Source organism: Triticum aestivum, chromosome 2B, assembly GCF_018294505.1.
Source record: "Triticum aestivum cultivar Chinese Spring chromosome 2B, IWGSC CS RefSeq v2.1, whole genome shotgun sequence".
NCBI classification, from domain to species: Eukaryota; Viridiplantae; Streptophyta; class Magnoliopsida; order Poales; family Poaceae; genus Triticum; species Triticum aestivum.
Genome location: NC_057798.1, coordinates 349000988 through 349027207, shown reverse-complemented (window position 1 = coordinate 349027207; position 26220 = coordinate 349000988). Strand labels below are relative to the sequence as shown.

The 26220-nt window shown below is 48.4% G+C and overlaps 1 protein-coding gene and 1 long non-coding RNA gene across 2 annotated transcripts in view; one reads left to right on the top strand and one right to left on the bottom strand.

Annotated features, from left to right (window-relative positions):
* Positions 1 to 2076: 2076 nt before the first annotated feature.
* LOC123044910 (uncharacterized) lies at positions 2077 to 8643 on the top strand. Its single transcript, XR_006420722.1, has 3 exons — positions 2077 to 2750; positions 7845 to 8159; positions 8246 to 8643. It is a non-coding gene; the product is annotated as an uncharacterized lncRNA (long non-coding RNA).
* Positions 8644 to 11238: 2595 nt separating this feature from the next.
* The window catches only part of LOC123044909 (protein RETICULATA, chloroplastic), a 33866-nt gene continuing 18884 nt past the window's right edge, over positions 11239 to 26220 (bottom strand). The window contains exons 7-9 of the mRNA XM_044467788.1: positions 23570 to 23634; positions 11918 to 12137; positions 11239 to 11746 (exon numbers count right to left, since the gene is read on the bottom strand). Coding sequence (XP_044323723.1) covers positions 11944 to 12137; positions 23570 to 23634 — 259 coding nt within the window. The 3' untranslated portion in view covers positions 11239 to 11746; positions 11918 to 11943. The remainder of the gene's footprint in view (positions 11747 to 11917; positions 12138 to 23569; positions 23635 to 26220) is intronic.

Sequence of the window (26220 nt, the reverse complement as noted above, 5' to 3'; positions counted from 1 at the left end):
ATGTCGTTTCATCCACAAAGGTGACACGTTCCCTACCGGAGCCACGAGGCTTCTTGTGAGAAGCTCTGGTTTGTGAGGAGTTTATACCAAAACCTGCCCCAAATGGGAAAATATTTTTACCACGGCATGTTGGTTCCATTCCATGATAGCATGCAAGTTTCATGAATTTCAAAGGAGTTTTGGATTTACTAGAATTCAAAAACCAAGTATCTCAATGTTTGCGGCTGAGCCACGATGTCGGGATGTTTCAAATTCATTCTCATTTCTTGCACGGACCTAAGCATGCACCCATGGACACATATATGATTTTACAACCCATTTTCATGCACCGGAGCATGTTCCTGTAGTTCAAATTTGAATTATGCATAGTAAATGCCTTGAAAACTCAGTTAATGTATAAAAATGTCCAGAAGAACCGTGAATAATTCCAAAAAAAATCACAACGCTCCTATACTTGCATTTTCACTGTAGATAACCGTTCTAGCAATTCAAACACCGTCTTTTGCCGAGTGACCTCATTCTGTATTTTAAATCAAAACGAAAAATCAAGTACACCACAGACAGTTTATTATCACGAACTGTGTGAGATGCACTACAAAATATCTAGGTGCACCATCTTATATGGCTTACGGGATAAGGTTCGTCCCCTACAGTCCACAGCCAGTGCATCAAGCACACTAGTTCCCCAAATATCATTTTACTATTCAACCGTCGCCGGTCCAAGATGGGGACGTGGACCCGCATCGTGAGGGCAACTTCGGCGGCCCACGCCAGCGAGCGCGCTGCTGCAGCCGCCATGAGTGCGCTCACAACCTGCATTAGCGCGACCGCAATCTCCGACCGGGCAGCTACGGCTGCTAAAACGAGAGTCACTGCAGCTCAGATGGTGGCAGCAACATCTGCGACGGGGATAGCAAATGGCGAGAGCAGCACCATAGTTGTCCATTCTGTGGATGCCGCCTTAGCCCTGATGGAGGCCACCCACGCCCATGTCGTGGCCGGCCACGCGCAGCTCCTGGCGATCACCACATAAACCGCATGAAGCTTCTCCGAGAACGGTCTGCAACCCACAACCGAAGAGTTGGCAATCACCGAGAGCATTCGAGCAGTCGTCCGTTCGTTCGCGACATACCTTGCCCAGATGGAACACGTCCAAGCGCAGCTCGCGGCCGCCCACCCCCAGCTCATGGTGGCCTTTTCCAAAGAGACGGTGGACGCGGATGGCGAGATGCTTGTCGAGTATGTTGCGATGGATGCCATGGAGCCCCTTCCCCAGGAGATCGTCGGGCGCGAGCTAGACATGGAGGATGCGGCAAAAGATCGACGGACGCCAGCCGGAGTAGTGGTCTTTGCTTAGAGCGACGGTCTTTTGTTAGAGTAATACTTAGGTTAGCTAGCTCTGTTTAATTGTTGTACTTACTCGATTAAGAACTGTGGGTGTATTGTAGGATCTTTTGTGTACCCAAATTATGCAATGATGTGGATGACCACTATAACCAGGGTAATTCGGACAAAGTTTTGCACGTTCAAACTCATCACACACGGGATAAGATATATGAATTGTTTGTGATGTTCACATATCGTACACAGTGTTCAATAAGGGACCGTGTCTAATGACACTTTGCGCGCAAGTTTTTCGCTGCACCGAGCGAAAAAAAATTGGCTTCCGCGAAAATATCTACCTCCCCCCTCCTCTTGACCAAAAGCCACATTTCCCTTATTTCCGCCTTCCTTTCCAAGTTCAAACCTTCACTGCTTGCTTGCAGCACCGCCTGCTCGCTGGTGTAACACCCGGAGAATCATGCTACAGTAATCTCATGCCTAATGATACTATGACATCATAATTATTCTGATAATCCTCACTTTGCTTCAAACCAAAGTCAAATCCAAATTTGAATGCCAAGTCAAATTATAATTTTTATAAAACTGTAAATTAAAAATGTTCCTTAGGTTGGAAATATTCACTACATAATTACCATTCATTAAAAAAATATTTTTGGAGATGTTTAAAAATATCCATGCATTTTAAACAAAGGACCAACGACACCTTTTTAGCCCTTTTAAAATACAATCATAATTTATATTAACTCCGATTGCCCCCAAACATTTTGTGCAGCCCCAAAATATAGTGCTTGAGTTACGTGCAAATTTACATGGTCAACAAAATTCATTTGATAACAGAACCTAAATAAAAACAGGAGCTAATAAATAGAAAATTAGATAATAAAAAGAAGAAGACGAGGTGGACCTAAACTAATGGGCACTATGGCCCATCTAGCAAAGAGGTCGGCCCAACCCACCTCATCTCCTCTCCCTCCCCACGCTACAGCAAACAGGGGGAGGCCGTGGCGGAAATCCACGCCTCCCTGGCCGGCGATGCCGCCGTGGCGGCCATCTCGCGGTTCCCCGTCGTGCTTAAGGCCACCCCTCGCCCCCCTGCAACCCCCAACCTAACCCTAGGACCTCCCCTGTCCCTCCCTCTTTCTTCCCGCGTAGATCGAGCCCGAGCCCGAGACCGTTGTTGCCGCCGCCTCGGCGTTGCCGTGCACTGAGGCCACCCCGCGCCACTGGAGGGTGCCCAGGTGGTGCACCTCCATTGTCTTCGTCGCCTGCACCAGCTGGATCGGAGCGAGGAGCCACCATCTCGTCGTCCGCGCCGCCTTCTTCTTCGTCGGCTGCCGCATGTTGTCACCGTCGGACCGCCTCTCCGGTCCACCCCGACCCTCCCCGAGCGCGCTAATGGACTCGTGGTGAGCAACTCCTCCGGATCCCCTTTCTCCGCCTCGATTGAGTCGTATTTTGCCGTCCCCGAACACATCCGATCTCCGTAGGCGTACTCCCTCCGTCCCATAATATAAGATGTTTTTAATGCTAATGTAGTGTTAAAAAGTGTCTTACATCATGGGACGGAGGGAGTATGTGCGTGAGCTGCTGCCTGATTCTGCTACTGAACTGATGCCTGCGGCTGCTGCGTACTGCTGGTTGCCGCCGCGTGACCTGCCCGCAGCCGCCGCTTGCCCCCTGCTATCGCCTGCTGTCGCTGCCGCAAGCTGCTGGTGCTGCTCACTGCTGGTGCCCGTCGCTGCTTCTCCTAAGCACTGCTCCTGGCTGCTAGCGACTGCTGCTCCTAGATGCTGCTGATTGCCGGCTGCTGATTCTTCCTACTACCGCTGCTAGTTGTTGTTCCAGCCGATGCTAGTTGCTGCTAGTGGCCATGGCCGTGGCCATGTCCAAGCTCGTGTGGTGTGCGTGTGTATGCACAACCACCGCCGGCCGGCCGTGCATTTTATCTTAGGGGCTAATCACCAATTAGTTTAACTACTAGCCAATGACAGTGGCCCCCCACTATTAGCTAATTTAATTTAATTAAAGTCTAGTTAACCATAGCCAATGACACGCAGGACCCACAGAAATTATTCACTGGTTGACCTAGTAAACAGCTGATTGTACTGTTGACCTGACCTGGCCCCACATGTCATTGACTGCGGCTGAAACACATTAGGTGACAAAAGTAAATTTACAATTTTAATTGTGAAATTAATAATAAATCTAGAGATTTCAGAAATGTTTAAATCTTTGTAAACCGTAGCTTGGATGAAAAAGTTTATACATGAAAGTTGTTGAGAACGACGAGACGAATCCGAATACGCGATCCGTTCGTCCGCCACACGTCCCCAACATAGCGAACATCAAACCTTTTCCCCCCGGTTCGTCTGTCCGAAAATGCCTAACTCCGGATGTTTTCCCTCTTCGTCTGTAACGCGTAGCCCTACGTTAGGCCACCCCTAGCACCGCGTATTGCCATGTTATGCTTTGTGATGCTTTGATTGCCCTGTTATTTATTGTGTTCCCCCTCTGTTACTTCTTTCCGGTAGACCCCGAGACCGCTACCGATGCCGTTGTGATCGACTACGTTGATGATGGCTCTTCTTCCGTTTACAGCAGAGCTTCCAGGCAAGCACTCCCCCTTTGAACATTCCGATATCGCCTATTCTCTTCTCTTTTATGCTTGCATTAGAAATTGCTGCTGCTACTGCTTTACCTATTCTGATACATAGCCTGATCTTGTAACCTGCTATTGTTACCTACTTGTTTATCCTAAACTGCTTAGTATAGGATGGTTAGATACCCATCAGAGACCCCATGTTGACCCAACTGCCCGGCTGGATTATCAGAAGACCTGATCAACAGGATTGAAGACCAGGACCTGGCACAGCACAACACTCCCCTTAGTTGTACGACACCGCCGCGTTACTATCGAGTGCTGAGGGTGATACCTCGTTAGCACTTCTGATGCTAGCTCTGTGGAGTAGTTACACAGTCGTGGTCATCGAGGGTGATTTCTCCTTTTCCACTTACGATAACGACGCTGTCGTGCAACACCTCAAGTGTGAACCTCGAGGATGATTTCCTCTTACGTTCACCTTGATGTTTACATCAGGTGGGAATCCAACGAGGGTGATGCCTTGGGTTCCTTCTTGATGTGGTAGCCACACTGATTGCCTTTACATTACCATTGTTACTGATTAAAGTGGATAAAGACGGGTTGGCCCTGAGGGGGTACCCGCGCGAGCATGTGATGCGAGTGATGTGAAGGCGGGTTGACCTGGAGGGTGCCCGCGAGTTAATGAAGAGGCATGGCCGGGCATTCTTAGCCCTTGCCGCAAGTCCTCGAGATGGGGCGACGGGATCACATCGATCGTGAGTCTCTGCTCGTTACCATGCACTCCTAATCCACTAACGGTTTGGATATTTGATTTGAGGGGCCTCTGGCCTGATAGCACTAACCACCACGGAGAATAAGTATGGGCACTCTACATCGTATGTATCAGCCGAAAGCTCACTGACGTCAGCGATGGAGCGGCGCGCGCCGGATTGGACTGCGTAAGCACCTGCCATATATAAAGAAGGTTGTCAGGTCTGCTCACCGGCCGCCCTCGCAACGCGCAGGATTGCAAAGGACGATTGGCCCATGACTCCTTCGCATTTAGGATGTAGACCGGTGTGCTGGCCTCTCTGTTGAGCCTAGGTAGGACTATGGTGTGTTGATCGGCCGAGGCCGGTCATGACTTGATGGTGTGTCCGGCCGGAGTTGATCGAGCGTGTTGGGTAAGTTGGTGCACCCCTGCAGGGAAGAAAACATCTATTGATAGCCTGTCCTACGGTAACGGACGCTCGGAGTTGTATCCCGAGCTATAGAACTAGAACTGGATACTGAATGCTGAGGCATGTAATGGATATGTGGCTCCGAGATTGCTTTCCCGCAGGGAGTCGGGGAAGGATCTCTGGGCGTTATTTCTACAACATGTTTGTTAAATATAAACTGCTATTCTATACTCTTCTGATTGATGCAAGATGCTTGGAGCTGCTTGAAGATGCTAGTCTTCGATGGGCTAGGCTTTCCCCTTCTCTTCTGGCATTCTGCAGTTCAGTCCGCAGATGCTACCCATTTCATTGATACTGATGCATATGTAGTGTAGATCCTTGCTTGCGGGTACTTTGGATGAGTACTCACGGTTGCTTTGCTCCCCTTTTCCGCCTCTTTCCATTCTTCTCGGATGCTGCAACCAGATGGTGGAGCCTAGGATCCAGACGCCACCTTTGACCATGATTTCTACTACACTGAGGGTGCCTACTACTACGTGGAGGCCGCCGATGACCAGGAGTAGTTAGGAGGCTCCCAGGAAGGAGACCTTGCCTTTTCGATCGATGTTGCTTTTGTGTTAGCCTTCTTAAGGCAAACTTGTTTAACTCATGTATGTACTCAGATAATGTTGCTTCCTCTGACTCGTTTGTTTTCGAGCTGATGTATTCGAGCCCTCGAGACCCCTGGCTTGTAATATAAAGCTTGTACTATTTTAATTTGTGTCTAAAGTTGTGTTGTGATATCTTCCCATGAGTCCCTGATCTTGATCGTACATATTTGCATGTATGGTTAGTGTACGATTGAATCGGGGGCGTCACAGCTGGCGACGCTCATTCCCGCTGCCCGGCCTCATCGATCTAGGCAGGAAATCCACACCCGACCACCATCCTCCTTCTCCTTCTATGTCCCACATGCCCCGGTCGCCGGTGAAACACCTTCCACCCAAATCACCGACCCATCCTACAAATAAGCGCAACCCTAAGTCATGGTACACGCAGTATAGTCAGGAGCTCAAGGAGCATTTGGCAGCGGAGAAGCAAATCATGGCCGAATGTGCCGATAAGGTCGCGATGGCTGCTATTCGTGTCGACCCCCAAATCTTGGAGGAGCACCTCGCCATCGAGGCCACCGTCGACGCCTCGCATGCCAACGCCACCATGAGGTTGACTGCTTTAAACGACAATTCATGGCGTTTTCTTGAGGCCACTGTCGGTGCCTTCGACGAGGACTACGCGGTGTTTTCTCAGCGTGTCCGTGCTTACCTCAACTCTAGAGCCAGCAAGTTGGTTCCCAGAGCAGCTCAGGTGACTCACCACTACGAGGAGGGCACCCACGATAAGGAGGCCTCGCCCTCTTCCAAGTCTAAGGAGACAATCATCAACGATATCTCCGATGATGATGAGTAGCATGTCTTTTTAGCTCACTATAAGGACCTATGTTCAGCTAGCTAGCTACGTCAATTAAGAATGTTCGGTTTACCTTTTGCATGTGCTTCTCCTACCTATCCTTTACAAATTCTAGTGAATTGTCCTATGTATTGTTACTATGCAATCTGATCATCTAGTATATATGTTCTATATATCGTGCAATGTGGTGCTTAGTTAACTGATTGGTTAATTTGTTGTCTTGTTCAGTTAACTGTTTGGTTCAATTCTGCAATATGATGTTCAATTCTCGTGAGTGCAATTTTGTATTGTCTTGCATGTGAGAAATAAATTGAATTTGGTTGTACAAAATACATGAGAAAAAAATTATAATTGCTATATTTTCAAGTTGTTAAGCATGCTTGGTTTGGTTAACTGTCTAATCTTCTAGTATTTTATATTTTGCAATGTGATGCTCAGTTAATGTTTGGTTTCATTTGTTGTGGTGTTTAGTTAACTGTTTTGTTCAATTCTGCAATGCGATGTTCAATTGTTGCGGGTGCAATTTTGTATTGTCTTGCATGTGAGAAATAAATCGAATTTGGTTGTACAAAATACATGACAAACAAATACAATTGCTATATTTCCAAATTGTTAAGCATGCTTAGTTTGGTTAACTATCTGATCTTCTAGTATGTTATATTGTGCAATGTGGTGCTCAGTTAATGTTTGATTCATTTGTTGTAGTATTTAGTTAACTGTTTGATTCAATTCTACAATGCGATGTTTAATTTTTTTGAAAAAAAAACACCCACTTTATTAATTGGAAATAATGGTTACATCTTTTGTAAGAAGACGTACAATATTCTCCATAGGCTCTCAAACCAATCTCTAGTTACAGAAATTTTTGCTACCTAGCAAGTTCATGACCAACTTTATTAGCCACCTTATTACAATGTTCAAATCTAATCAAAGGAAAATCGCATGCCATGAAGTAGCAATCGTCGAAGACTGCCACCGCCGCTCCCGCAGATTGTCCTCTATTCTTCATTCTGTAATGTGATGTTCAATTGTTGTGGGTACAATTTTGTATTGTTACGCATGTGAGGAATAGATAGAATTTGGTTGTACTAAATACATGAGAAGCGTATACAATTGCTATATTTCCTAGTTCTTAAGCAGACTTGGTTTGGATAAATGTCTTTTCCATGTGGCTCGAATTAATCCGCTGAATTTGCAATTTGCAATGTGTTTATTTTTCATCAACATATTTTACTTATAGTATGCCAACACTCACTTAATCTGATCAATAACTACCTTATATGTGTTGCAAGGAAACAATGGAAGGCAGATGTTTACCATTGAGGTTTGCACAGGGATGTTCCTTTGTCTAATAGCATATTATTGTGCAATTGCAGGAACCATTTTAATATTTAAGTTTTTAACAATTTGGTCTTGCACATGTAGGTCATGATGTCAGAGCTTTTGACCCACTGTTCAACCCATTTTGCATATGGAAAAATGAGATGTCCATGAATATAAGTCGATTCACGAAACTCAGAAAGATTGTTAGGATAAGAAAACTAGCAATGAAAAACAATAAGAACTTTGTCTTCACAATGAAGAAGATATCAGTGAACTATATGATGGTACTAACTCTTATACCTTGTTGTTTTTATTCCTTTGCGCCATTTCAAAATTTAGAGAAGATATTTATGTATATCTTTGGTTTTAGGCCTTTCCAAAGCAGTACAACCGCCCAGAAAGAGCGGTGCAACCGCCCCAACTACCGATCCGCCTGGGCTCGTTTCGGATATCTAAGCGGAACAAGCTCTTCCGCGCCATTTTTATTTATTTCTGTAAACCAATCCGATCTTTTTTCTTTTGTTGTGTGTCGTCAATGGACAGAACATGCATGCGCCTTATCGTGTATCGTTGAAGTCATGGAATAGATGGGGTTTTAACATTTTCATATGTAGCAAGAGTAAGAGTAAAGATAATCAGTATATAGTGAACATTGATTGGCAGATAGAAAATGTCACATATTAACCAAACGGAAATATACAATCCATCAAGAAAATAATATAATATTCTACTTATTCAGCATAAGACACCGCATCACCGGCAAGCGACTTGGGGATCCCTTCTCAGCCGTCGCCGGCTCAATTAGTTTGCCTCCCGTCTCGCCGCCATCGGAGGCCACTACATGCAAAGCTGGCGCTGGGGCCAAGGACAGTGGGACGCTCTGCGGGCAAGGCTCCGACTCATTCCATAGCAGATGAAGGATCTTGTGACGGCAACGCGTGATGCGGTTCCCGTCACGCTTGCGCTGTCCTGGAGGAAGCCATTCTCCGTCGTTCCCTGCGCCCGTTGTAGCAAGCGCAAGTGCAAGATCTAGTGACGGTGCACATGGTTTGAGCGCCTTGTTTTAGACCCGAGTGCCGATCCGGCGACAACACCTCTGATCGTAGATCTAGGGGTTGGTCCATGCCAGCTTGCCTTGGTCCCGAGCTCCTCATCTTCGTCGCTCAAGTCATGTTGGCCGCCTCCAGTTCCCTCGTCCAGATTGGGCATGGCATGGTCGGGGTCCCCATTGTGGGTCGATGGGCGCTCTGGTCCTTCCATGGCAGATGAAGGTGGTTCTTCGGGCTAGGTCAACCCTGACAGCAGTTATGTGTGTGGTCACTTTGGCATGCAGCGACAGCTATGTTGCGAAGTGTGGTTGCCATCGAAAGATTTTGTGAGAGTTCCATATTTGCAAATCCAGTGGACTATGAACGAAGTCCTGATGCAGAGGGATGGTTGTGCAGCGCCGACGGTCAGATCGCAGGTAGCTGTTGGCCGCCTCCAGTTCCCTCGTCCGGATTGGGCATGGCATGCTCGGGGTCCCTATTGTGGGTCGATGGGCGCTCTGGTCCTTCCATGACAAATGAAGGTGGTTCTTCGGGCTAGGTCGACCCTGACAGCAGTTATGTGTGTGGTCACTTTGGCATGCAGCGGCAGCTATGTTGCGGAGTGTGGTTGCCATCGAAAGATTTTGTGAGAGTTCCATATTTGCAAATCCAGTGGACTATGAACGAAGTCCTGATGCAGAGGGATGGTTGTGCAGCGCCGACGGTCAGATCGCAAGTAGTTGTTGGGATCGCGGAAAAGTGGTGGCACCAACACATAAGTGACTTTGGTGGTGGTGCTACTTGAGTACCCGGTCTCGAGCTCCGAGGTGAAAGCCTAGGTCTGACCCGAGTTGGGTATACCCGGCAATGGCGGTGTTTTTACGTCGTTACCTTGTTGAAGGAATTATTCGGAATGCTTGGAGTGATTCTTCAGGGTGAAAACTTAGGGACCCGGTGATGGTGATGCTTGAGTTTCGCTTCCTTCCTGAATGTGTTGTTGTTGAAGAACCTTGTCGTCTGTGTGGTGTCATGAGATGATTGCTGCATATATGGTCATTGCTCTAGTTTGCCCATCGCAGATCTGATCGCTTTGGGGCTTTTTCCTTTTTTGTCGTTGCCTACACATACCTTTGGTCCTATATGACTTTGGTATTTGCCAGTGTTGACTGTGTGTTTTGTGTTGACTGTGTGTTGGGTGTATGCCCATTGTGTTTGTATTCTTTTGATACTTCATTTTGAGTCAATACAATCCACCCTTTAAAAAAAACAGCATAAGTTGATGTGTTTTATTTGGATCATATAGAATAAATATGTAAGAGGTGAATACTAACCAAATTTCTAGTGAAAGACATCTTATATATTCACATAAAGGTAGAGTTTGCTGATTTCTCTTCTTGGCTTACGGCAGATATTCTCCCACAAAAAAGAACAAAATATTCACATAAAGGTTGTACTGCACCACATACATATGAGTAGAGTATTTCGGTGCTTGAACGACACTGAGCTCAAAATCCTGGGCTTCCATTTTGTCATAAAGATATGTGCCAAACTGTATTTTCATCCACATCCAAATACTGTATGGGCCTAGCACGAATATTGGCTATGTACCTGGGCCTGAGGCCGACAAGATGTGCAGAATAAAAATGGCAGCAGTCTCCCGTTGGATATATAGTACAGTATCTCTGAGCGCTCTTATATCTAAAAGAAACTCTTGTCACTCTTTCTGTAAAAAATAAAAAATCTGAGAGCTCTCCCTCTCTCCATCTGTTGTCCCACAGTCGTTGGATACCACATCTCTCACTTTAAGTAGGAGGAAGCGGCAGCGTCCAGGCAGGGAGATTGGAAGCAGTACTGGAGAAAGAAGTTGAGTTCATATAGTACCCCACCTGCAGCCAGCGGTGGCTATTCTACACCAAACTGCGACAGGTTGCTCAAAATGGGCTACACAGAGGACATGTGTAAACAAAGCTTGGGCCTAAAACGGTAAGTACATCCCTTTCAGTGCATGACATGTTGGTCCCACATCCCCAATTGACCGAGGAAGCTTCATTTCTTGGGAGCTTAGAAACTGTAAAGGTTGCAACCTACAATCTTCATTGTAAAGCAACACCACTACTCTGGTCGTATTTTTTTGGATTTGAGGTCTTTCTCGCCGAAACTTTCTTTTGCTGTCTTGATTACTTTATTTCCTTGCCCAATATTTTTCGTCTTACATAAGAGACATCCACAAAGATAGATAAGTGGTACTCCCTCCGTCCCATAATGTAAGACGTTTTTTGACTCTAGTATAGTGTCAAAAAACGTCTTACATTATGGGACGGATGGAGTATGCACGTGGACAAAATTTGGACAGCGCGCCAGGTTAGGATACCTACACGTTTGATTAGAAGGCATACGAAAACTGATTCAACTACCCAATCAAAATCAAGATCATGAAATCACTGCATGAATCGCTAAGCACTTACTCCCTCAGTCCGGAAATACTTGTCATCAAAATGAATAAAAGAGGATGTATTAGATGTATTTTAGTTCTACATACATCTTTTTTGTCCATTTTGATGACAAGTATTTTCGGCCTGAGGGAGTACATGCTTAAATTTCAACAATTATACCACGCCTCTTCCTGATTCATTTCCGATGGCACTTTCTAGCAGCCTAACACAATCTCAACATATCAAGACTCCAATCAATCTACTGAGCACCTTCATGTTTATTTTTGGAATTCTGCAGCCAAGCTGTTGTCAATAATGGTATCAAATCTTTAACTCAAAGAGGAGCAAATTCGACGAGTTTCATTGCTTTATCAAACAGCAGATCACATACAACATCAGTATGGATGGTGACTGCAATAACAATAGATCACATCAGCAGATAGTCATAGGATAAACAATATACTTCTATTGACAATAAATTGCTCGTAAGCAAGGTTCCTTCCCATCACAGCATGAAGTGAAAGGACCACTGTGTTTGAGAATGCCGTGCACCCATATGTGAACAAATAAAACTGAACTCACCATGAAAAACATGGACGCAATAAACCTCATTGACAACCACTCATTCTGGCCCAATCCACAAATTGCATTCCTCCATAGACGTTATTTGCAAAGCGCACGCTGACAGTGAATGCCAAAGAAGCAGCTGGGACACGCTTGCCAAGAGGCGAAGCCTCAACCAAACGTTCAAGACCATTGATTACCTGATAACGGGTGTTGGACGAGACACCAAGGAACACACCTGAAACAATCAGGAAGATTATACGTACCTTCATTTGATGCAATTTAGCAGTACACATGTTTTGCAGAAATAAATAGATAAAATTATTTGCATCATGCATTTGTCTATGAAGTTGATATATCCAACTAGCATGGATTAGATTAGAAAAAGTAATTTACTACCAAAATATTGCTAAGTAATTACATGATGATACGTGCTATCAAGCTCAAGTTGTTGTTACCATAATTACTGTAGCTTTAATTTATTTATTTTTAGTGAAACTACTATGGTTTTCACTAGGAAAAGCATGTTACTATCAAATTGTAAACATAGAAATTGTACCCTCACATCATGTGTTTCAAATAACTTCACATAAACAAGCACATCAAATACTTCATTCCAAATTAATTGAGGTTCTAGATTTGTACTAAGTCAAACTTCTTTAAGTTTGTAGAAAAATGGTAATATCATGTTGATATATTTTTCTACAGATTTGGTCAAACTGAAAGAAGTTTAACTCAGGACAAAGCTAGAACTTCAATTGACTTGCAATGGAGGGAGTAATTATGTATAATATTTGTACAATTATTTTAAGAGATGCTCAAATCAAAGACACAATACATAGTAATCAGCTTTGAAGATTCCAAATCACCTATTGACAGTAACACTACATTCAACCACAAGACCTAGGAAGTGCATACTCCCTCCGTCCGGAAATACTTGTCATCAAAATGGATGAAAGGAGATGTATCTAGTCGTATTTTAGTTCTAGATACATCTCTTTTTGTTCATTTTGGTGACAAGTATTGTCGGACGGAGGGAGTAGTATTCATCAAAGTAAAAAATGCATTCGAATTCTTCTCTTTGTTGTCCATTTTTGCCAAAAGTTGCCTTGATCCAACAAATGGTTATAAGTAAATAAACTCTCATGTGTGATCTATTTTCATTATATTATCGATCTTCTATTTAGCAAAATACATCCTTTAAAAAACTTCTGTATTTCAGTATACAGCACCGTAATAGAGGATTATATATACACTAATACTTCCTTTGTTCCAAAATAACTGAAGTTTCTAGGTTTGTCCCAAGTCTCATGAGATTCTTTATAAAATATATTTTCGTACTATGAGTATTTGGTGTTATAGATCCTAGCACATTTTTCTATAGAGTTGGTTAAACTTACACTAGCTTGACTAGGACAAACCTAGAACTTCGATTATTTTGGAACAGAGGGAGTAAGTAAAACAGGATATCCTACCCCCAAACAGTACAAAACAGTTTATTCTATGAGATGGTTATGAGAGTGATATTGATGGATAAGTCTGTGTACTAGGGTCCTTTGCTGCAGCACATGGTCCTTGTGGCAGTTAGGAGGATAAAGTCCTGGACCATCAAGGACTGGCTGTTAGGATAGAGTTCTGTTCTTGACCATCAAGGACTGTCAGTTAGCATCTTAGACTAGCATCTTAGACTAGCATCTTAGACTGGCATCTTAGCAGCATCTTAGCATATGCCTTGGCTGGCTCGCAGCCTATAAATATGTATCCCCAACCCCTCAGGTTGGCATGGCATTGTGTGAGAAATAAACCAACGAAAATTGTCCCAACTCTCCTAGTGTCATCCACAACTATCAATGCTCAGGCTGAAAGGTCTAACAAGTGGTATCAGAGCCAGGTTAACCTGCACCCTGAGCATTTCCTGTGAGCAGCCCAAGTCGGTAGCAGCAGCTGCTCCGTCTGCCTCTGGTTACCTTCCTCCCTCCGGACTGTCGAGCAGCAGCTCGTCTTCATCAGCCTCCTCTTCACGCAACAGCCCCCCTGCAGCGAGCCATGTCTGCAGGTCGCTCTCAGCACACGGCTACCTCGAGCATGCGGCGCCGGCAAGAGGCCGAGCGCGCCGTGGCAGAGGAGCGTGAGCGAGCGGCTGTAGCAGCGGCTGCTGCGGCGGCAAGAGTGTCGAGGCTGGCTGCAGCGGAGCTGGCAGCAGCCAGAGCGGAGGTAGAAGCAGCCAGGGCGGAGGTAGAAGCAGCAGCAGCAGCAGAAGCAGCCCGTGAGGCTACGGCGGATGCCAAGGCACTCCGCGGCAGCCCCGGCAGCTCCAGCAGCTCCGCGCCTGCGGACGACGGCGCCGACGCAGATCGCGCCAAAGTGGCGCAGGAGCGGACGGCGCAGTGGGCAGCCGAGCACGCCCGCGCTCCAGGTGGAGGCGCGCACCGCGACGGCGGCTGCAACGACCAGGACCGCGGCCTCTACGAGGTCCGGACTGTGGTCAGGGATGTTGGTTCCAGTGTTGGGTGGCCTACCCTCACTAAAACCAACTACGTCGAGTGGGCCGGGATCATGAAGGTCAGGCTCCAGGTGCGGCGCATGTGGGAGGCAGTCCAGGACAGCAACGTCGACCACCTAGAGGATCGACGGGCGCTGGACGCCCTCATCGCCGCAGTCCCGCCCGAGATGCAGTTCTCGCTTTCCAACAAGCGGACTGCCAAGGAGGCTTGGGACGCCATCGCCGCAGCACGCATCGGCAGCGACCGTGCTCGCAAGTCCACCCTGCAGGCACTTCGTAAGGAGTGGGAGAACCTGGGCTTCAAGCCAGGTGAGGACGTTGATGACTTTGCTCTCCGTCTCAACACTCTGCTGCAGAAGATGGTGAAGTTTGGCGATGCCACCTACACCGAGGAGAGAGCTGTCGAGAAGCTTTTTCGGTGCATTCCCGAGAAGTACAAGCAGATGGCTCGCTCGATCGAGTCGTTGCTGGACCTCTCCACGATGACGATCGAGGAGGCGATAGGTCGACTCAAGGTCGTCGACACCGACGAGCCACAGCCCCCCTCGGGGCCCGTCACCACCGGCGGGAAGCTGCTCCTAACTCGGGAGCAGTGGGATCCCAGCCTTGGTGACAAGAAGAAGGGGGAGCCTTCCTCCTCGACGGGCGGCCGCAAGCGTGGCAAGCAGCGTAAGGCGCGAAGAGGCCCCCCGGGCAGGGCACAAGGACGTGCCGAAGGTGACGCCCGCGGAGGCGCCAAGGACGGCGCCGCTGGCAAGCCCAGGCCGGCACAAGACAACAGTTGCCACAACTGTGGCCGGTTTGGCCATTGGGCCAATGAGTGTCGGCAACCACGACAAGGCCAGGCTCACGTCGCACAGGCGAAGGAGGAGGAGACGGCTCTGTTCATGGCGCATGCAAGCATTGAGCTACCCTCGGCGACTCCAGTCGCAAAGGCTTTCATCCACCTCGATGAGCCAAAAGCACACGCTCTTCTCGGCGATGGCTCCGGGAAGGACAAGGCTACGGGGTGGTGCCTCGACACCGGCGCCACCCACCACATGACCGGTCGAAGGGAATTCTTCGCCGAGCTCGACTCCGATGCGCGAGGCTCCGTCAAGTTCGGGGATGCCTCCGCTGTGGAGATAAAGGGCGTCGGCTCCGTCATCTTCACCACCAAGATGGGAGAGCACCGGCTGCTCACCGGTGTCTACTACATCCCCGCGCTAAGGAATTCCATCATCAGCTTGGGACAGCTGGATGAGAACGGCTCACGCGTGCTGATTGAGCATGGGGTCCTACGCATCTGGGATCGCCAGCGTCGCCTTCTCGCCAAGGTGCCCAGAGGTGAAAATCGACTCTACGTCCTTGATGTGCAGGTGGCACAACCGGTCTGTCTCGCTGTCCGTCGAGACGACGAGGCGTGGCAGTGGCATGAGCGCTTTGGGCACCTTCACTTTGAGGCCCTGAAGCGTCTAAGTGCCAAGGAGATGGTGCGAGGCCTGCCATGCCTCGACCATGTGGAGCAGTTCTGCGACATCTGCGTACTGACAAAGCAGAGACGACTCCCCTTTCCCCAACAGGCGAGTTTTCGGGCTAAGGAGAAGCTGGAGCTCGTGCACGGAGACCTGTGCGGCCCGGTGACGCCAGCCACACCAGGAGGTCGACGCTACTTCCTGCTGCTCGTCGACGATCTCTCCCGCTACATGTGGGTGATGATCCTCGGCAGTAAGGGAGAAGCGGCGGACGCCATCAGGCGCGCGCAGGTTGGTGTGGAGGCGGAGAGCGGCCGCAAATTGCGCGTGTTGCGCACTGACAACGGCGGCGAGTTCACGGCGGCTGAATTCGCGTCGTACTGCGCCGATGAGGGCATCCAGCGCCACTACTCCGCGCCGTACAGCCCGCAGCAAAACGGCGTCGTCGAGCGGCGCAACCAGACGGTTGTGGGGATGGCTCGGGCTCTCCTCAAGCAGAGAGGGATGCCGGCTGTCTTCTGGGGAGAGGCGGTGCTAACGGCCGTCTACATCCTCAACCGCTCTCCTACTAAGGCACTCGACGGCAGAACTCCGTACGAGGCCTGGCATGGGCGGAAGCCGGCGGTCTCTCATTTGCGGGTCTTTGGCTGCCTTGCGTTCGCCAAGGAGCTCGGCCACATCGGCAAGCTCGACGACAGGAGCACTCCGGGAGTCTTCATCGGCTACGCGGAGGGCTCAAAGGCCTACCGCATCCTCGACCCAAAGACACAACGTGTGCGCACAGCGCGAGACGTCGTGTTCAACGAAGGGCGAGGGTGGCAATGGGACAAGGCGGTGGACGACGGCTCGACGCCGACGTATGACGACTTCATTGTCGAGTACGCTCACTTCAAGGAAGCTGGGGGAGCAAGCAGCTCCTCTTCACCGGGCACGTCTACCCCGGCCCCCAAAACTACATCGACTCCGGCGCCTGCTACACCGACGACACCACAACCGGCGACGCCGCATACTCCAGCCCCGGCGGTCGCCACTCCGGGCTCGTCTTCATCAGCACCAGCTCACGCAGAGCACAACCCGATGAAGTTCGCTTCCCCGCTCACTCACGACGAGGAGCGGGTCGACGCATGGTATGGAGGCGAACCGCTGCGGTACCGTACGATGGATAATGTGCTCGGCGACCAGCCGGTGCCAGGACTGGTGCCACGTGACCTGGAGGCGCAGCTACAGCTCGTGTGTGAAGACGGCGAACCACGGTCCTTTGCAGAGGCCGAGAGAGACGCGGCATGGCGCGCCGCGATGAAGTTGGAGATGGATGCGGTCGAGCAAAACCGCACCTGGGAGCTTGCTGATCTCCCTCGAGGTCACCGCGCAATCACCCTTAAGTGGGTGTTCAAGCTGAAGAGGGATGGAGCCGGCGCCATCATCAAGCACAAGGCTCGTTTGGTGGCCCGAGGCTTCTTGCAGCAGGAAGGAGTCGACTTCGACGACGCTTTCGCTCCCGTGGCACGAATGGAGTCCGTGCGACTTCTCCTTGCGCTGGCTGCCCAGGAGGGCTGGCGTGTTCACCACATGGACGTTAAGTCGGCATTCCTCAACGGCGACTTGAAGGAGGAAGTCTACGTGCATCAGCCACCGGGGTTTACGATTCCCGGCCAGGAGGCCAAGGTGCTCCGCCTGCGCAAGGCTCTCTATGGCCTGCGGCAGGCACCCAGGGCGTGGAACGCCAAGCTGGACTCCACGCTGAAGAAGATGGGTTTCGAGCAGAGCCCGCATGAGGCTGCCGTCTACCGACGGGGGAGTGGAGGAAATGCCCTGCTGGTGGGCGTCTACGTTGACGACCTGGTGATCACCGGCACCAAAGATGCAGAGGTGGCGGCGTTCAAGGAAGACATGAAGGCCACGTTCCAGATGAGTGACCTGGGGCTCCTCTCCTTCTATCTAGGGATTGAGGTGCACCAGGACCACTCCGGGATCGCGCTTCGACAGTCCGCCTACGCCAAGCGCATCGTTGAGCTAGCTGGGCTCACCGACTGCCATCCAGCTCTCACTCCGATGGAGGAGAGGCTGAAACTAAGTCGCGACAGCACGACGGAGGAAGTGGATGCTACGCAGTACCGACGCCTTGTGGGGAGCCTTCGCTACCTCACTCACACACGGCCGGACTTGGCATTCTCCGTCGGCTATGTCAGTCGGTTCATGGAGCGACCAACGTCGGAACACCAGCAGGCAGTGAAGAGGATCGTCCGCTACATAGCAGGGACCCTCGACCACGGCCTCCATTACCCTAGGTGCCCTGGGGCGGCACACTTCGTCGGGTACAGCGACAGCGACCACGCCGGCGACATCGACACCAGCAAGAGCACGAGCGGGATCCTCCTCTTCCTCGGCAAGTGTCTCGTGAGCTGGCAATCAGTCAAGCAGCAGGTGGTGGCCCTGTCCAGCTGTGAGGCTGAGTACATAGCGGCCTCCACCGCCTGTACTCAGGCGCTCTGGCTTGCTCGACTGCTTGGTGATCTTCTCGTTCAAGACACCAGAACGGTGCAGCTCCTGGTGGACAGCAAGTCCGCCCTGGCCCTGGCAAAGAACCCCGTGTTCCACGAACGGAGCAAGCACATCCGACTGAGGTATCACTTCATTCGCAGCTGTGTGGAAGAAGGGAGCATCGAGGCGAGCTACATCAACACCAAGGATCAGCTCGCAGACCTGCTCACCAAGCCCCTTGGGAGGGTCAAGTTCCTCGAACTTTGCTCCAGGATTGGGATGATTCAACTCTCCCACAAGACGACGTACAAGACTTAGGGGGAGAATGATGGATAAGTCTGTGTACTAGGGTCCTTTGCTGCAGCACATGGTCCTTGTGGCAGTTAGGAGGATAAAGTCCTGGACCATCAAGGACTGGCTGTTAGGATAGAGTTCTGTTCTTGACCATCAAGGACTGTCAGTTAGCATCTTAGACTAGCATCTTAGACTAGCATCTTAGACTGGCATCTTAGCAGCATCTTAGCATATGCCTTGGCTGGCTCGCAGCCTACAAATATGTATCCCCAACCCCTCAGGTTGGCATGGCATTGTGTGAGAAATAAACCAACGAAAATTGTCCCAACTCTCCTAGTGTCATCCACAACTATCAATGCTCAGGCTGAAAGGTCTAACAAGAAAAATTGTCCCAACTCTCCTAGTGTCATCCACAACTATCAATGCTCAGGCTGAAAGGTCTAACAGATATTGCCATGTGAAGTGATGTGGCATGTGCCAGGTGACTCAGCAAATAGACAAAATAAAACTAATAATACAGGGGAGAGGCACTTGTCGGTGAGTCTATTCCTCCTCATTTACCCCTAGATCAAATTACTGGTTCTTTAGTTCAAATTACTTGTCACCATCGAGCAACACTGGTTCTTTCTCTACCACATTTTCTTCGGTACTGTTTATGTTGTGATATTCATTGGTATGTTCATCTGTGAATCTGTTAGCATTCTCATCTGTACTGCAATATGTTTGTTTTTGTTTTTCATCTTGCTGTACTGAATGTAATTTGTCTCTATATTCATATGTTCTTCGTCAATTGTTACTTAGTCATCCTTCTAGCTTTAGTTCTGATGACTATCTCACAGTAGTCAACTCCCTCCGTCCCAAAATAAGTGTCGTGGCTTTAGTTCTGATGGAATATCTTAGTTATCCCCTGTAGCCAGTAGTTTACCTTTAGTAGAACTGTATATGTTTAAGTTTTTCTGTTGTGCTGTGCTGAGAGCCTGAGAGATTTGAGTTCTTCGAAAGAAAAATTAAATGTCCCATTCACCCTCTCCTCTGGTCGATATACTTAGATCCTACAGTAATATTCCTTGTATCCGATTTTAACCTTCAGGGGGTTAAGGCCATCTCTAGTGTGAGGAAAAAGCGATTCAAAGACGATAATCGGTTCCATACAATGGAGCGTGCCAATCTTGTTAGAGTTGTATATATTTAGTCATGTGCCACTTTGTATTTTCCCCGCATATTGTACCGCCCATGTACGTGTATATATACTGGCTATGGCCACCTTGAAATACAAGTTGAATATTTCCTAACATGGTATTAGAGGCGCGGGATTTTTTTTCGCATGCACAACGCGTGCTCCTATCAATCCAATTTGTCGCCGCCTTCCTCCTTTTGGCCTGACGCTACTCGCGCTACCGCACTTCCCTGGCTGGTAGTTTTTGCCTCCCTGTCCACACATGCCTGCATCTTCCACAATGTGTTGCGGCTATTGTTCTTCTAGGTCAACACCGACCCAGATTGTTGGGCCCCGCGTGCTCCCTCGTGCAACCGCCTGCCCATCTATTGTTCTTCTGGGTCAACGCCGACCCAAGATGCTGGGCCCCGCGTGCTCCCTCGTGCAACCGCATGCCCATCCCCCACTACTGCCCGCCCGTCCATGCCTGATCCACTGATTCCCGCGAGCTCCAGGTCGCCAGCCGCCCTGCGTTTCCTGCCTTGACGATTCGCTCGACCTGCAGGTGAGCAAGTCGACAACCATCTATCCGGGCCGTGAGACGCCGAATCCCGTCTCCCGTGTGGCTGCGCTGCCTGCTATAGCACGGCTCTCTCCAGCCAGCCAGCCCATCGCCCTATCTCTTGTGTGGCTTCCCTACAGCTCTTGTGTGGATGCGCTGCCTGCTGTAGCACCAACCGGCCATCGTTCTTGAGACTCTCCCCCGAGCAGCCCACGCCGTGGTGGGATAGAACTTCTCTGAGGTTGATTCCGCTGGGTTGACCACTAGCAAAGAAAAACAGGCACTCTTGCTCAGTTCTCTTTGACCTGGTACTCATGTTTAGAATGGCGTGGTTGAGCGCAAGCATCGTCACCTTCTTGAGATGGCTCATGCGTTGATGATCGCCGCCTCTCTTCCACCTCACTTTTGGCCCGAGGTTGTATCCACCTATCTCGTCAACCTTCAGCCATCCACTGTTATGTTTTGCGGGGTGACTTTGCTTTTGTGCGTCTATTCATAGTTCTCCTGATTAATCAGCGCTTCGTCTGTTTGGCTGTGTTTGCTATGTTCTTCTTGCCCCTCATGAACACACCACACCAAACTGACCCTCGATTTGTCAAGTGGTCTTCTTAGGGTACACTGATGAGCATAAGGGCTATCGTTGTTCCGATCCTGTCAGTCGTCGGATGTGTATTTGTCGTGATGTAACTTCTGATGAGTCTCATCCCTCCTACCCGCGTCCATCTTCCTCGGCCTTTCTAGTGGAGGATATCTCTTTTCTCACTTTTCCCGGCACTCCTATCACTCTTGTTGAGCCCTTTGTCCATCCGCCCTACTGCTCCTAGTTCTCCGACTATTGCAGATCCGACACCATCTCCTATGGCTTCCTCACCTCACTTATCACAAGATTTTGCACCTTCATCACGAGTAGCTTCCCCATCTCCCTCACCTAAGTTTATCCCGGTGATTCCTCCTTTTCTTCCATCTTTTCCTCACTCTTATACTCGTAGTCCACGTATTGTGGATGCGCCCTCTACTTCTAATGTGTCATCTTCCTTGTCTTGGCCTACTTATGGCTTGCATCCTCATCTGATTCGGTCTGTTGATCGCCTTGGTTTTCCAAACACTGGCGTTGTTGTTCTTGAGCCAACTTTTTATCATAATGTTTGTTGTTCATCCCGAATGGCAACTTGCGATGGAAGGAGAGCTTGTTGCTCTTGAGCGCACCAACGCGTGGGATCTTGTTTCTCTTCCTCCATGTGTCTGTCCCATCACTTGTAAGTGGGTCTACAAGGTTAAGACTCACTCATATGGTTCTCTTAAGCACTACAAAAGCTCGTCTTGTGGCTCGAGCTTTCAGCAGGAGCATGGTTGTGATTACGATGAGACTTTTGCTCATGTGGCCATGTGATCACTATTAGCACACTTCTTGTTGTGGCCTCTGTTCGCCACTAGTCTGTCTCGGCTTGATGTTAAGAATGCGTATCTTATGTGGCCATTTGACCACTATTAGCACACTTCTTGTCGTGGCCTCTGTTCGCCACTAGTCTGTCTCAGCTTGATGTTAAAAATGCCTTTCTTAGTAGTGAGTTGTGTGAGGAGGTTTACATGCAGCCACCACTTGGGTATTTTGTTCCTGACGACATGGTTTGTCGTCTTCGTCGCTCTCTCTACGGCCTTAAGCAAGCACCTCGCGCCTTGTTTGAGTGTTTTGCCTCTATGGTGACTACCGCTGGTTTTTCAGCGAGTGCTCATGTTCCCGCGTTGTTTGTCCCCCTTTCTACTCATGGACGGACTCTTCTTTTATATGTTGATGACATGATCATCACTGGCGACGATCCTGAGTACATTGCCTTTGCGAAGGCACGTCTTAGTGGGCAGTTTCTTATGTCTGATCTAGGCCCTCTTCGCTACTTTCTTGGGATTGAGGCCTCTTCGACGTCTAATAGCTTTTTTATTTCCAAAGAGAAGTATATCCAAGATCTTCTTGTTCATGTTGTTCTTACTGATGTTCACCTCCATGCTACTGACGATGACCCCTTGTCTGATCTGACGCGTTATCATGACTTGTTGGGAGTCTTGTCTATCTAGTTGACACTCGTCCGGATATCTCCTATCATGTACATATTTCGAGTCAATTTGTCTCTGCTCCCACTTCGGTTCACTATAGTCACCTTCTTCGTGTTCTCCGATATCTTCGTGGCACGATCTCTCACCGTCTGTTTTTTCCTCGTTCCAGTCCATTACAGCTTCAAGCCTATTCGGATGCTACGTGGGACAGTGATCCCTCGGATCGCCATTCACTTTCTGTTTACTGTGTTTTTCTTGGTGGCTCTCTCATTACGTGGAAGATGAAGAAACAAACTGCAGTGTCTCGTTCGAGTGCAGAGGCTAAGTTATGAGCTATGGCTCTTTTGACTGCAAAGGTGACTTGGTTATGGTGGTTACTTCAGGAATTTGGTGTTTCTGTCACTACACCTACTACTATGCTATTGTGTACATGTGTTATAAGTTTTGCACACGACCCTGTGAAGCATGAGCTCACCAAACATATTGGTGTTGATGCTTCTTTTGTGCGTGCTAGTGTACAGGATCATGTTATTGCTTTTCACTATGCGTCTTCCGAGTTACAGTGGGCGGATCTCTTTACGAAGGCCCAGACTAGAGCACAACATGGCTTCTATCTCCCCGAACTCAGTATTGTTGATCCACCATGAATTTGAGAGGGGGTGGTGTTAGAGTTGTATATATTTATCCGTGTACCACTTTTTATTTTCCCCGTTCTATAAGGGGTTTTCTGCACATTGTACCACACATGTGCATGTATATATACTGGTCTATGGCCACCTGAAAATACAAGTCATATTTCCTAACAGACCCAATGTGTTAGAAGTACAAAGCGAACCAAGAAGTTGGTTTGGTTCTTATCTATTTAAATAATGTTTGTGTGACACGGTACAAAAAACTGACCAGGGGATCACGATGGCCACATGCAAAACAGTTCGCACTAGCAGGAAACAGAAAATTGTTTATTTTTGCTGTAGGTCCCATCGTTGGTTGAATAGCACATCTATACATTGGAGAGAAAACTCAACCATTGATAAATCAGCCTTTTCTCTTCGAACCGGCACTACATTAGACATGGCCTAAGTAGTCAAGTGGTCAAACCTCACAGAGTATGTGAACTTTACTTCAATATTTAGTGTATAATCTGGCTAAGATAAAACATCAGGTCACTTACCCCACAAAGCAGAAGTTTTTAGAAGAGGTGGAACAGGTACATCATTCTCTGACTTCTTCACACTCCTGCATTACAAATTTGAAGGAAATAGTAAGTTCTGAGATGCATAAACAAAAACGTGGACGTATTATGCTGATGTTCTCAGGAAAGTACTCTTATAAGATAATACATTAACACAAATAAAAACAGATTGTGTTTTGTTGTACGTAAATTATAATTATATCGTGCACAGAAGTACATTCAAAATCAGGACTAAGATGGAGCAAACAGCGTTTGGAAAATATCTGCTTAACATAGTTTGTTGAGTATAATGACAACATATTTTATAAGTTTATCAGATAGGAACATGTTACGCTTGTCATCGAAGGTTGGTGCCAAGTTTCCCGAATATGGCCCAAACATGCAATCAAGCGAGCGTCTCTCTTTGTGCTTGTGCAACATGAGCATTAGTCTTTGTTAGGAACTTTTGTCTTGCTCATTCCGTTGGTTGCACTAACCCGTTATCTTTGTGTGGCGTGTTTCTCTTGCTCATTCATCTACATTTGTACTCTACATGTATCTCATTTGCGATCATTTGGATCTTACCCAACTTTATCAATATCTTGATCCGCTTGTTGCATGATTTTGAGCCACTAACCCCTCCAAGCTCCATATAAAGCCTTGTGTTCAGGTGTATACGCTTTCGGATAAAGAACACTACCAAGTCTCGCTCATTTTGCATTGACAATCTTGAGGTCACTTGATTCTTCAACGGCATGAGAAAGAGGTAACTTGGTGTTGTTCATTTTCCTTTGTGTCTCACACCTTGCACGAGGTCACAACTAGGAAAAGCACCTCTCATCCGGTATTATGATGATCAAGAGAATCACACAACTATGTCTCCAAGGCGTCACATCGGTCTCAACGAGTTATGCATGATGCCAATGCAATCTTGGATGGGTGTATCACATGCCTTCCCATTGACATGCGAGAAGCCAAAAGTCGTAACAAGAACTACTCGGACACCAAATTGAACACGCAGTTCCGCAACATCTTCCACAACCACAAGTCCTCTTCATCCTCTTCAAGAAGACACTTAAGTGCACATCGTTCCAAATGCCCATCATCGTCAAGTTCACACCGGCCGCGACGCCACCACCACCATGAAGACTAAGAGCCCAACTGAGGTTTCACCTCATCATGGCAATTGGTTACAAGACCACATTCTCGATCATGAACGACGAAAACGTGAAGCTCAAGAGCAACACGCCAATGAAGAGTGTGATGATGAGCAACAAGTTTGAAAAGCCGGAAAACAAAAATTACAAGAGCACAATGCGCATCTACAAGAAGAAGCTCACCGCGTCGAACAAGCGACCAAGCGCACCAAGCTCTACGTGCGCATGGCAATACACGGAGCAAACCTGTCAAACTTGTGAAGCATGACAAGCGGAGGAGGCTCATCTTAAACAATGACATGAAGTGCATTTCATAGCCAATGCACCACACATCGGCACCAACTCCGAAATGAAGACCGAGACAACCCACCCCTGATCGACAGGAGCATCGTCAACCTCGTAACCTCCAAGGAGAAGAGTGCTTTGGCAAGCTCAAATTACAACGACTAAGTTCTTCCGCCACATCGACCATGAAAAAGAGTGTACAGATCTTCCAAGTCCACAACTTTTAAGACCCAAAGAATATCAACATGGCATCCCTCGAGTCAGACGAGTGCGCACTTGTGTGGTAGGAACAAGTTCAACAACTTTGACAAGAAAGCAAAGAAGCCCCCATTGCCACTTGGGATGCAATGAAATAAGTCATGAGAGTGCGATTCAAACCCACGCACTATACTCATGACCTATTCAAGAAGCTCCAAGACAATGGCCCATTTTCGCAGTGAGCTCAACCATCCCATCAAGAGGATTGCGGATTTCCAACCCTACAACTTGTCTGAGTTGGTTCACCAACCAACGCAAGCGGAGAGACAAGTTCAACACAACGTCAAGTACTCCAAGTTATTCACCTTCCCTTCGAGGAACTTAGCCTCCAACTCAAACAAATTCAAGTACGGTGCCTGTAACGCCCCGGATTCGATGCGCCAGGTGTCTGCCAGTTATTCGCCTTCTTTGCCATGTCATTTGCTTGCGTGTTGCATTTCGTCATATCATCATGTGCATTGCATTGCATACGTGTTTGTCTCATGCATCCGAACATTTTCTCCGTTGTCCGTTTTGCAATCCGGCACTCCTATGTCCTCCGGCGTCCCCCTTTTGTATCTTGTTGTGAGCGGGTGTTAAACGTTCTCGGAATGGCCCGAGGTTTGTCAAGCGGCCTTGGTACACCACCGGTAGACCGCCTGTCAAGTTTCGTGCCATTTGGAGTCCGTTTGATACTCCAACGGTTAACCGCGTAGCCCGAAACCCCCCTTTTCTCTTGCAGCCCAACACCACTTCAAAGTGGCCCAGAACCCATCCTAACCCCCTCCATGCTCTCGGTCGTTCGATCACAATCGTGTGGGCGAAAACCGCTCCTCATTTGGACTCTCCTAACTCCCAGAATCTATAAATAGGTCCTCCCCCTCCATTTTTCGCGGATGAATCCATCCAAACCCTAAAAATCGCCCTCCGCCGCCACCGGACGCGTCCGCACCGCGCCGGACATGTCCGCGC